This window comes from Podarcis liolepis (genome assembly GCF_965112155.1).
Source record: "Podarcis liolepis genome assembly, chromosome: 1".
Lineage (NCBI taxonomy): Eukaryota > Metazoa > Chordata > Lepidosauria > Squamata > Lacertidae > Podarcis > Podarcis liolepis.
In genome coordinates, this window is record NC_139554.1 from 103,771,540 (window position 1) to 103,783,694 (window position 12,155).

The 12,155-nt window shown below is 38.1% G+C and overlaps 2 protein-coding genes across 11 annotated transcripts in view; one reads left to right on the forward strand and one right to left on the reverse strand.

Annotated features, from left to right (window-relative positions):
* FMNL2 (formin like 2) overlaps positions 1–3,264 on the forward strand; it is a 195,302-nt gene extending 192,038 nt beyond the window's left edge. For 6 of the 7 annotated variants that reach the window (XM_083493674.1, XM_083493675.1, XM_083493672.1 and 3 more), the window contains one exon: positions 816–3,264. In XM_083493674.1, the coding sequence (XP_083349800.1) occupies position 816 (1 nt within the window). In that variant the 3' untranslated portion in view covers positions 817–3,264. The remainder of the gene's footprint in view (positions 1–815) is intronic. The other variant, XM_083493671.1, reaches the window with a different exon arrangement.
* Positions 1–12,155, reverse strand: part of PRPF40A (pre-mRNA processing factor 40 homolog A) — a gene marked incomplete at its 5' end in the record, with an annotated part of 62,078 nt that overhangs the window by 27,266 nt on the left and 22,657 nt on the right. For 2 of the 4 annotated variants that reach the window (XM_083493710.1, XM_083493712.1), the window contains 7 exons: positions 4,922–6,243; positions 8,146–8,274; positions 9,008–9,069; positions 9,163–9,259; positions 9,348–9,434; positions 10,361–10,456; positions 11,519–11,656. In XM_083493710.1, the coding sequence (XP_083349836.1) occupies positions 6,151–6,243; positions 8,146–8,274; positions 9,008–9,069; positions 9,163–9,259; positions 9,348–9,434; positions 10,361–10,456; positions 11,519–11,656 (702 nt within the window). In that variant the 3' untranslated portion in view covers positions 4,922–6,150. Of the gene's footprint in view, positions 1–4,921; positions 6,244–8,145; positions 8,275–9,007; positions 9,070–9,162; positions 9,260–9,347; positions 9,435–10,360; positions 10,457–11,518; positions 11,657–12,155 lie in introns of those variants that run through there. The other 2 variants (XM_083493713.1, XM_083493711.1) reach the window with 2 other exon arrangements.

Consider the following 12,155-nt stretch of genomic DNA (forward strand, 5'->3'; position numbering starts at 1 on the left):
AAAAAACCTGGAATGCTTCAGATTGGCTTGCTGGTCATACCACTAGCATACCCCCTCCTGTGGAAGCAGAAATTGGTAGCATGTGGGGTAAAGGAGTCGCTAGCTGGATCTGCGCTGATCTAGAAAACATTATAAAAATATAGCTCTCAATGCAATTTCACATGGGCAACACTACAGCGCCCTGTTGTCCCATTTTTATAACACATTTTTCATATTATAACTCACCAGTATAGAAGAGTCTGAGGTCACAGTTTGAAGAGGTTCAGAGAATGAATGAAGCCTGGGTCTCAGGGAAAATTTGTGGCAAGTGACAGCCAACCAGCATTAGCATCTAACCCTGCTGCCATCCTGTCTTGTGTGTGTTTTTTTAAAATAATAATAATCCATACCCTCATTTTCATCCTCATAAGAAAATGCAGCTGATGCAGATTCATGGTGGCCCCATAGTTTGGTCCTTCAGTGGCAGAACCCTGGTGTGGAAGCAGCTCCCCACCTGATTCTCTCTATACAGAAGAAATCTGATGGAAGCTTTTGCTATGCAAGGAAATTGCGAGATTGCTTCCGCAGCAGAACCCTTTTCATACCTAGATCCGTAACCCCGAATAATGCAGTAGGCAGACGTTCCATATTAGTAATAGTCAGTGAAGAGAGACCCATCAGTGCTGTTCTGCTCGGCTCTCTTGGGAGCTTAAACAGTCCCTTTTTCTCTTTTGCTTCAAGCTGCTTTGATTGGCTACCAGCAGGACTCTTTCCTTGTCTAGATCCAGAGGCACAGGCTAGCCCGCTTCTGACACCTTCCTGCTTCTTCCCCGCAGATCTTAGAAACCAGCCCTACAGACGAGCCGATGCGGTGAGGAGAAGCGTGAGGCGGCGTTTTGATGATCAGAATTTACGCACTCTCAACGGTGCTGAAATAGCCATGTGAGCCGGATTGGGAGAACGTGCATGTGTAAAGTAGAACGTGTGCTTGATTGATTCCTTGCCATATGAACTATATTTGCGCTACCATTCTAATTGTGGACTTTATTGCAGTACATTAACTTATCTTCTGAAGGGCTCAATAACAACAGCAAACACATAGGAACACAGAGGGAAAAAATAAGGGGGGAAAAAGATGAGCTCTCCACTCAACTGTAACTACCAAGTGCCTAAAATTCAATTACCTGCTCAAATTAATCAAAGCAATAGGACTTTATTTGATTGGGTATTGTTTTACACCAATAAATTTGTTCAGTGTTTTTAACCAAAATGTAAAATACATATTGTATTTTTGTTTTGTTTTGTTACATACCATTTAGTGAATAGCCTTCAGTGGGCTTTCTTGATCTCATGACTTGTAAATAGGTAATACTTGGAAGTGATCCGCTGTGGATTTTTTTAATGATTTCAATACATTCCTCCTGGACAGTTTCACTTAGTTTTGAGATTCTGTTGCACTTATTATGATGATGTATGCATACATCTTCATATGCATATGTAAGGACTTACCATATACGAAGGGGAGAAACTCATTAAATTGTACCCTTTTAAGAAAAATGCATTCCTCTTAAGGGTGGGGAAAACATCCAGAAAACAGAAGTTGATGTAGATGTGATTACATTTTACAAAGGGTTAAACTTAACTGGGATAAGAAAGGCTTGGATAGTGGGGTTTCAGCTGTAAATAGGATGTGATAACATATGGCTTATTTTAAATACACAGCTACCTGCTTTCAGATTCTACCTGCTATATACCAGTTGGTAGTGAAGCTGAAGTGAGGAGGTATAGCTCATAGAACACAATGCAAACACAGAAGAATCATGGATGAAATTCCACTACTGTTTTCTACAGGTAGAGGCAGCTTTTGGGTAACAATGTTATTTATTAATTAGCACTAAGATATTAACTTCTCAGTAATCAGTATTATAATTCCTGAGGACCACAACTGTTCAGTTGTCGGAATAATGAAAATCTGGTGCCCTGCTGAAAAATTAGGATACCCTCCATAAATAAGCTTGTACCTCCATTCCACAAGAAATTCTGCCATGCGACAATCCAGGTTGGTTTATAAAGAGCTGTCTCTCAGCTGAAATGTAGCTAGTTAACGAAACAGTTTATCACTGCATACATTCTCAAACCTGAAATAGATTTTTTTATCCCAGTTCAGATCTGCTGATGGATGCAGCATCTTACAAGAAGTGTAAGTCAGATGTGCAGTTGGAAATTGTAAATGTATTTGCACTTCATTTCTTCCAAACATGTGGGTTTAATAGGGAACGCGCAAGCTGTTGAACGCTACAGTGCACAGATGACTTTCTCATTTTAGAAATGCATCTGCCTTGCGCTTGTGGCTATCCTTTCCAGATTACAGTGCTTGTATTTCAAATTTTTAACCAGTTGAAACATTTAAAGCAAAGTTTTAATTACCAAGAGCGGCCATTGCCAACCCCACCTACTGCTTACAAGGCAGGGCACTTGATTTTCTCTCCCAAGTCAAAAATCAGACTAAAGTTAAGGGACATCTTGCTTACAGCTTTCCTTTCCTGATAGCACTGCATCACTGTTAATTGTAAAATTTATTGTATAGTATTTAACCACTGAATTATTTTCTTTTTTGTTGTGCTTATGTGAACCACTGGTAAAGGTCCCATATTCCTTTAATAATGTGTAGTTATATGATAATGTTTCTAAATGTACAGATATTTTGCTACAAATTTGGTGCTTTTTATGGTTTTTACACTTCTCTTTAATTCCCACTCTAGCCTCGGGGTAATATTGTAAATATTGTTTAAAAATGCATCAGCCTGTGCTATACAATCTGAATGTTCTTTTAACTTATAGTTTTGTTTTTTTATATTTAACTAAATGGACAGTTTGGGGCTCAAAAGTTATTACATTGACATTTGCTTAACTATTTACAGAGAGGTTTATTTTAAACGAACTGCCAATTGTTCTCTCAATTTACAGCAATGTGTACTTGACATGTTAAAGAGAACATGCCATGATTGTGCCATTTTCCTTCACAGAAAGATGAATGTTTAGGTTTGGGGTAAACACCATTTGGCAATATAATTCAAGATTTAAGGAGCTATGATAAATCACAGTATGCTAAAAATGTTTAGAAAGGAACAATGGGCTGTAATATTGGCATGTTCTCTTCGATATTTTATCTAGTAACAGACCTGCTTCTTAGCAATATTATAGGTGTTTTATAAAAGCAGTTCATGTTACTTTTCTGATCTGTTCATGGCATATGATTGAATAAACTATTTACACTACTACAAATGATCCACAGCTCTTCCTTGTTACTCAGACTGATCTACATGGGGCTATAGAACTATGCAGAGTAGCAGGGCTGTGCTAAAACAAGAACCAGAGAGGGCTGCATGTAGGCGTGAGTTCCTATTGGCACTGGGCTTTTTCCACAATGTAGTAGTAATGAGCTATAAACAGGTAACTTCATTACCATGCACTTTCTCCTATAAGGTTAAGAGCAAACAACTCTTTTTAAATTAAACGCTGGAAAAATGAAACCTAGTGATGGGATGAGCGGACTACATAGAATTGTAGAATTGGAAAGAACCCCATGTAACCATTTGCATTGCCTGCACTTAATACAGCTGCTTTACTTTTGCATTAGGCAAAACCTATCTGAAGAAGTTTCAAATGATGCGCACGCTCTCTCTCTCTCTATATATATATGTATGTTGTTTCTCTTTGAGACGCAGTGGGGAAAGTTCAAATGTACAAGATATGCAAACTAGAGAAGAAATCAGATTGTAGCAAATAAGATATGGGGCATGACAGTTTGCAGAAATATGAAGAAACTAACTTTATACTTAAAGCTTTTTATTTTTAATGGAAAAATAAAGACAACGCTTTAAAAAGTAATGTTTACTTAGAAACATGTTTCTTCATGTAAATTATGCAAGGCGGCAATAAGAAAATATTTTACATAAATATCACTTGCATCGGAGCGGGAAAACTGCTATTCCTTCATAGCTGTTTTAAGTACTGTGACACTTTCCCACCTCTATACCAGTATGTAGCTGAGTGCGAAACATGATGCGCTACCAATCCATGTACGGCAAACTATGCAATTGGCATGAGCAAGTTAACCGTACTTGCAGTTTCTCAAACAGGAAGCCAAATATGCAATGGTTTTTTTTCTTTTCCTCCTCAACATTAGCAAAATACATATTTAAATTCTTTTCTATAAGCAGAGTCCCAAACACGCTGACAGCAGGAAGTCATAGCATTTTACATTCTCCTTCCCCAACACTTACTGCTCTGGAATTTCCTGGACGTTTCACTGCACTCTACCTTAAGCTATATAACTAGACAAAATTAGTAAGAATATTTTTTCATTAAGAAGTGATCACCATAAAGGAGGGATGATTCATTTTGTTGCGCCTGAGAGTATTCAGAATGCATCGTTGTACAACCCTGTACTGTTTGATTTCATCCCCCATACTCTGTCAATTGGGGGAGGGGGGAGAGAAGGAAAAATCAGTGAAAATGGCTTCTCTCCAATCAGCAGAGTTCCCTTATAGGAGTGGCAGTTCCAAGCCACTATACTGTGAAGCCAACCTTTTACTTGCAAGTAGAGCAAACTGTTACACAAGCGCCATAGAAATCAGTAAGACCTAAGGATAACAACATGCCTGCTATATTCGTTCTTATTTCTTAATTTGCATAGTAGAGGCTAATTTCACAAATAAAAGGCCAATCTTGAATTACCACCACCACTATATATTGTTAAGTATTCCACTTCTGTGCTGTTACAGATCTTTGACAGCTCCTTTCTTTTGTTGCTGTGATTATACATATATTAAAAAGGAAGCACCACACTAGAGTACTTAACTTAACCAGTAACACTGTGTGAGATCAGTAATGTGTTGGCTGTACAGAGCATTTTTAAAAAACAGAAAAAATACTAGTGCACGCTAGAAGACAAGGTTTAATAAGTGATAAAAATGTACAAAAATATTCAAATCAGAAAGATTTTAGAGTCTGTACCACAGTAGTCAATACTCCTCAATGTATAGGGCTGATAGTTTTAATCAAAGGCTGGTCAGAATCTATTCAGTACAAAGGAAAAAGAACAGAATAAAAGGAGACCAGGTTTTCAACATTAGGTCAACATCTTTCAAAAGAAAAGTATTACGTTAACATTGATTTTCTAGACAAGAGTATTGCAACTGCTTTCCAAAACTTGGTGGTACATTCTTCGGAAGTCCTTAAGGCAACATATTGCATCAATTTAGTCTGATTTTACTATTTTCTGTAACATTAAGATTAATGCTGAAATAATACCCTTTGCCAATTTGGTTTTTTTCTTTGTACATATACCAGGTTCTTCTCTAATAAAAAATGGCAGCTATGTTATTACATCAGCATACCTTACAGCCTTGAAAATTAAGGGCCTATTAGGATTTCCATTAATTAATCTATTTTTCAGTTTTAAAACTTGACACTAAAAATTCACTTCAGGGTGAAACTCGATATACATTTCAACCTAAAGTCAAAATTCAATAGAAACCACCTAAAACATCATTTTGGCCAGCAAGGTAATACACAAAAACCCAATAATGGATTCTGGACTACCATAAATGAAGAAAAAATATTTTCCCCTCTTCTTCCTTTCCCTCCACTTGCAAAATAAAAAAGTAATTAAAAAAACCCAACAGAAGTGGAGCCCAAGAAAATTATAGGAGCATCTTTCTGAACAGAACATGTGCACCCCTTACCCACCCCCAGACCTTATTTGACAAGAAAAAACAAGTTTAGGCTTTCATAGCAAGAGCTGTTTTATAGACACAAGAGGCCCGAAAGGCTCAAGTACTTTTCCAAGCCGCTATTGAAAGGGCTCAAAAATAAAAAGATTTTCTGTTCATCCTAATGTGCTCTTTGAAGAATGCCAAGGTGCATGGGGTATATATACAGGCTGCCTAGCTTATTAGAAGCAGAACTTCAGCTTGAATTCTGAATGTTCACCGTCTTTGACAATTTGCTGCCAGGCACACAATAATATTATTTGAAATATTTAGTTATGCAGTAGAACTGAAAAGCCATTGCTATGCCAATGGAACATTGGAATCCATTTCCTGAAATGAATCATCTATATTTCTTATTAAATCACATTGTAAACATATTTGGTATAAATACTTTTTATTGATCTTCATCCAGTTGTTCCAAGAGGGTCCTCCTTTGTTTTTCTAGTTCACCTTCACTTAATTCACTACCAGAGGTATCCCAATTACCCTGAAAAAGGACAATGAAAAATAATCGATATACCCTTTCCCACAGTTTAGAATTCAGTCGTTGTAGTTACTTTGAACATTTCAGTATTTATTAAGAAGTGCAGTTTGGCCATCACTAGACAACCTAAGATTTCATACTAAAAATCACTTGAAACTCTCAAACTATACAATTTTAGCACCACTGGTAAATTACAGGCCTCAGGCCTATCTACTGAGCAAATTCAAATAACTACTTTTAAGTGCACCCAATCTATTTTTTTTAATTACTTTTTCATTTGAGTGGCTGGCACTGCTCCCTCAAGAAAAGTCAAACTTGATCAAGGACATTGTGTAACTTTAGTAGTGCACAACAGTAGTGGGCAGACAGTAACTTTAGTGGTGCACAACATACTGAGAACAAAGGAGAAGGATGCACTCTTCCAGGTTACGATGCTACGGCAATGTTATCTAAAGTTATATGCTGCCCTTTTAATCCACATTCAGGAAGTCAAATGTAAGGAGAGAATAAATGACATGTTTCAGCTCTATGAACAGAAATCCCATATAAAATGTTGATCTTGAGGAATCTGATCTTTCTGAAGTTGAAAGTAACTTAATCTGAACTCCAAACAAACACGGGAGTCTCTTGTGCCCTTTTCACATAAAAGCTATGTCCAAACTGATTTAGGTCTAGGGGGCTAAATCCTAGTGTTACATCTTCGAAAAGGAGTTGGATGAACTCATCAGATGTCTCAATAATCGCAGGGAGGAAGGGGAATTGCTCATACTGTATTCTAAATCCTAACTGGACTTCCAGAACAGAGTTCAGCTTAGTGCAAAGCCAAGTGGCTTGATCATTTTGCTGTTCTCAGTGGATTTTCAATAGTACTGTTAACTTGAAGGTACTGAGTTAACTACACATCACCACCTTGAGTAAATACATATAGTATCAGTGGCTGGTGGTCACTGTAAATTCTAAGGCTTATACAGTGGTACCTTGGGTTACATACGCTTCAGGTTACATACGCTTCTGGTTAGACTCTGCTAACCCAGAAATATTACCTCGGGTTAAGAACTTTGCTTCAGGATAACAACAGAAATTGTGCTCCGACAGCACGGCAGCAGCAGGAGGGCCCCATTAGCTAAAGTGGTGCTTCAGGTTAAGGACAGTTTCAGGTTAAGAACAGACCTCCGGAATGAATTAAGTTCTTAACCCGAGGTAGCACTGTACAAGAGATGTGTATTAGCTAGAAACAGTTCTGGAGACCAAATAATAGTTTGTTATGCTTGAACCACAATAACTTCGTCCCATTAAGCCATTATGATCCACAGTTGCCACTCTATTGAGAATTAGCAGAGCCAGTCTATATTGTAATTGGGCCAGGCAGAAGCAAAACTTAAATGTGGATCATTAAATTCTTGCATTTAGGTCTTCAGCTACAGCTAATAAGCTCTCAGGAAATTTTGTGGATGAAGAGAAGATATAATGTTACACTTTAGTCCATGCTTCCTTATACAAGCCTGGTGTTTAAAGGAAGGATATAAACTTGAAAGGCCAAAACAAAACTACAGCTATACAAAATGACCTCTTGGGCCAATGTGTGGATCAGTTATCCACCAATTTGTTCTTTTCCAAATGTTGTGATAGTTTTGGCAGCTTATGTATCAAAATACATCTGTGGCTGTCCAGATAATGGAATATAGCTCCCATCACTGCAGATGACTGGCCATGCTGGCTGGGCTGATTGGCATCCAACATCATCTGGAGGGCCCCAGGTTTTTTTTAAATTGCAGCATAACTATTATGGGTAAAAAACAAGCAACAGTGACACCGATCAGAAATAGCAGATCCTTCCACCCTTAGACCACACAACCACTAATCTACTGGTAAGATAGTTAACACAATAAAGCCAAGCAAACTCACAGAATCTTTGCCAGGTCGCTTTTTAGGAGGTGATTTATGCTTAGATTCCGATCTTTGCCTACTTCTTTCCTTTTCATTTTCTCTCTCCTTTTTGTCTTTTTCTCGATCCACATCCGATTCTGGAGAATCCTGTACAGAGTAAAATAAACAGTGTAAATCAAGGATGCACAGAGAATACACTGTAGAAGGGTGGGGCCAATGGGAATCTACTTCTAGTTCCACAAGAGTCTTTCTATATCCCAAGCCTGTGTTCCAATCAATTCTCTTTACCACACAACAGTCTGGGGAAGACAGGCAGGCATTTCAACCTGGGTCTTCCATGTTCAAAATACCAACTTTCAAAATCATGACTGACCTAGCTCTTACTCATGCCAACTGGCTGCAAGTCTTAACTGGTATGGGGGGACTTGTCTACCTGCAAGGCTTCTAAACTGTACATCATATTCATAGCACAGAAATTATGTGCAAGTTTCCTGCTTGGCAGGGGGTTGGACTCGATGGCCCTTGTGGTCTCTTCCAACTCTATGATTCTATGATTCACAACAAACTGGATTCAGACTTTCTGGCTCAGGAGAAGTATCTAGCAGCTTGTGAGCTTTCAGGAGGGGAAACTTCCGTGATACAGAATGCTTTAACTTTCCAGAATTCAGTTAGGAAGGAAGACAACAACTACTTTTTAGGGATTTTTTAAAAGAAAAAAATGGCTGTACCAAATGTACAGTCTCACAATTCACATACAAATAATAAAATAGCACACTGTTGTTCAATTTTATTAAGTGCACCTTAATTCTTTGTTTTGCAGATAGATACAAGAAATTGAGTGGGGTAGGGGGAGAACAGAGCCAAACTAAGGTATACTCACAGACTTGTGTCTCCTCTTTTTGTTCTTCTTTTTGTGTTTCTTTGATTTCTTGTAGCTTCTCTCTATTAATGCATTAAAATTAAATAGGTATCAGGGTTATTTAAGTTGATAACAGCTAAATCTCTATTTTGTTAGGTAAATTTTTTTTAAAGTACCAGATTCTGCGCTGGAGGAGCGTTCGGAGACTGATCGAGAGTCTGAGCGTTGCCTCTTTTTCTTTGAATGACTGTCATCATCCTCAGATTCTGAACCCTTTAAAGCAAGAGTATTTGACATGTAACATTAGTTATTAAAGGCTGGGTGGTAAAAAGAACCAACTGAATACTGCACTCTAGCTTACCGAACGAGAGCGAGACCTTTTTCTGTGATGTTTTTTTGATTTTTTAGAATGCTTCTTGTTCTTTGAATGATGGTGTTGACACTCATGCTGCAGCATTGAAAGAATAAAAATTACTCATTTGAAAGAGTAAGCATGCGTTTTGTTACACAAATACAGTATGTATAGCGTATCTCTTTAAGTCTCTATTCTGAAATACTTCCTCTATATACTTTTATTTTGAAACTGCACTGCATGCCTTTTTGGACACTGGCTTTTACTGGCTTTGCAAAGCCACACTTGTTCATACTCTTCCATCTTCTTAACAGCAAATGAGATTTTGGAAACATAGGACACTTCTTGCAAAGAAAGATGTTTGGGATGTATGAATTACAACATTTAAAGAGCAGTTACAACAGTTGGAGGGCTGACATCTTCATGTAATCCTTCCTGATGATGAATACACTACCAGTGTTTAGGTTATTAAAAATAGAATCTAATGAAAAGGATGATGCCAACCGTTAAAATTAATTACAGATCACTCTCAGACAGGAAGCTAATGTCCCCATAAATATATTCTACAAAGCTATGCTTTCAATAGCATAGCAAATGCTGACACCTACTGCTAAATATTTTAGGGACAGCATCCTTCTGTTATTTGGACCCCAGATGAAGCCTGAATGAAATTGATCCAAGCTGGGCTGCCATCACCCTTTCAAGCACCTTGCCACAGTATTCCCCAGTCAGTGATAGTTGTTAAATAAATAACTTGGTCCGGTGATGCCCCCTGAAGGATGGCTGGAACTTGCTCCTGCCCCAGTGAGACATTATTCTCTTTCGACCCACCCAGCTAATCCCCTTCGGCCCACTCTAATAAGCAAGCTGGCTCCCACCCACCAGGCTCCAACAGATTTTCACTAAGAGATACAGGAAGAAAAGGTTCTCCACTTCTATTTTAGGGGATCAGTTTAATAAGTTAAGTTTTTAAAAATCTGTTTCAAATCTATCAGACAATTCTCTTATCATAGTATCGTTACCTCTAGTAAATAAATGAAATCTTTAAATATTCTTTTTCTTTCTGATTCTAAAGTGATGTCTTCAAATGCTGGTTCTTTCACAAACCTTTCCCGAATCTATAGATAAGAGAAGAATTATGTATACAGTTTAGCCAGCAACTTCAATTTATAAAATAAAAATGTTCTGTATAGAAATTACTTTGGTTTTTTTAAAAAGAAAGATTATGGCTCAATAGAGTATTAGTTAAAAGTATTGTGTTCATAAAAACCAGTTCAAATAATGATGAAACACACTCCTGCTGGTATTCTTAGCGTAGCTGAATCTTAGCCAAGAGCCAGTGGTAAAGGCAGAAACATGAGGTGCTTTATGTACGATGCTTATAAAGGTTAAGAATTTAGACCCCACATCAATTTTCTTCAGAAATGCCTTCCAGTACAGTGGTGCCTCGCAAGACGAAATTAATCCATTCTGCGAGTCTCTTCGTCTTGCGGTTTTTTCGTCTTGCGAAGCACGGCTATTAGCGGCTTAAAGAAAAAGGAAACAAACTCGCAAGAACTTGCAAGACCATAGGGAAATTCGTCTTGCGGAACTAAAAAAACGGAACTCTTTCGTCTTGCGCGTTTTTCGTCTTGCGAGGTACCACTGTATTCTCACTGAACATAATCCAAAGCTTTTCCAATCATCAAATATTCATACTGTGCCAAGTGGGATTAATTCTTCCTTGACTTCTAGAAGAGTACCCTGTATAAAAACCTGTCTGATCCATGTTTGGAGCATCTGATGCCACAATTTTAAATGTGAGAAAACATTCAAAAGTGTATTTCATTCCAAAATGTATCTATTATCTCTGCTCTTAAACAGGACCTTTTTGCATCCTCTTGGGAAGACACCCCACTGCCCCACCCCATGACCACTTGAGTTAAAATCCTTCAATTTATTTCCCTGCAAGCACTTCACCTATTTTATTATTCCATTTACAGTCTTTCTAATTTCATTTAAAAGAAATTTTACTTAGATCGATACATTTAACTATTATTGGTTTATTGCTGCTGTTCATTACTTTTGATAGTTTTATACACACACACACACACACACACACACACTTCATTTAACAATGGGAAAAAAGTGTTTTCTGGGTAACCAACATTCTCTTTCAAAATGCTATGGAACATGCTTACATCTTCCCACACTGCATCCATTTCAATTGGAGGGGTTGCTTGTTTTAGCATACTCTTAAAAGCAGACTCTTTCCGTTTCATTTTGCGGGCTTCTTCTTTCTCTCTCTCACGTTCACGAGCCTCTGCCTTTTCCAACAGCTACATCAAAACAAAACCAAGTGACCATCCAATGTAAGGGCAATGGAAAAAAGGGAAAACAATCAAATCCCATTTTGCAAGGGAGTACTTTTCTCATTATTTGCTGTGCATGTGTCACATATAATGGTGGTTCAGACGCACCACCAAATCATGTGATTGAACCTAATGTGAACCATTCATTCATGAGTAGAACAGACTTCCCACTCACTATGTAGGACTTTGCCTTCCTCTCTTTTCACTTGTGCACCACCAGAATCCCCTCTGGGGAGTCCCTCAATCATCTGGAGCTGATTTGGGGTGTGTGTGTAGGAAGGAGCAGAGGAAGTCATGTTACATGAGTGGAGGTCTTTTCATGCAACATTTGGCACCACCCATAATTTAGATTCTATAAATGACTAACAGAGCAAATTCTGATACATCATAGGTAAAGGGACCCCTGACCATTAGGTCCAGTCGTGACCGACTCTGGGGTTGCAGCGCTCATCTCGCTTTTTTGACC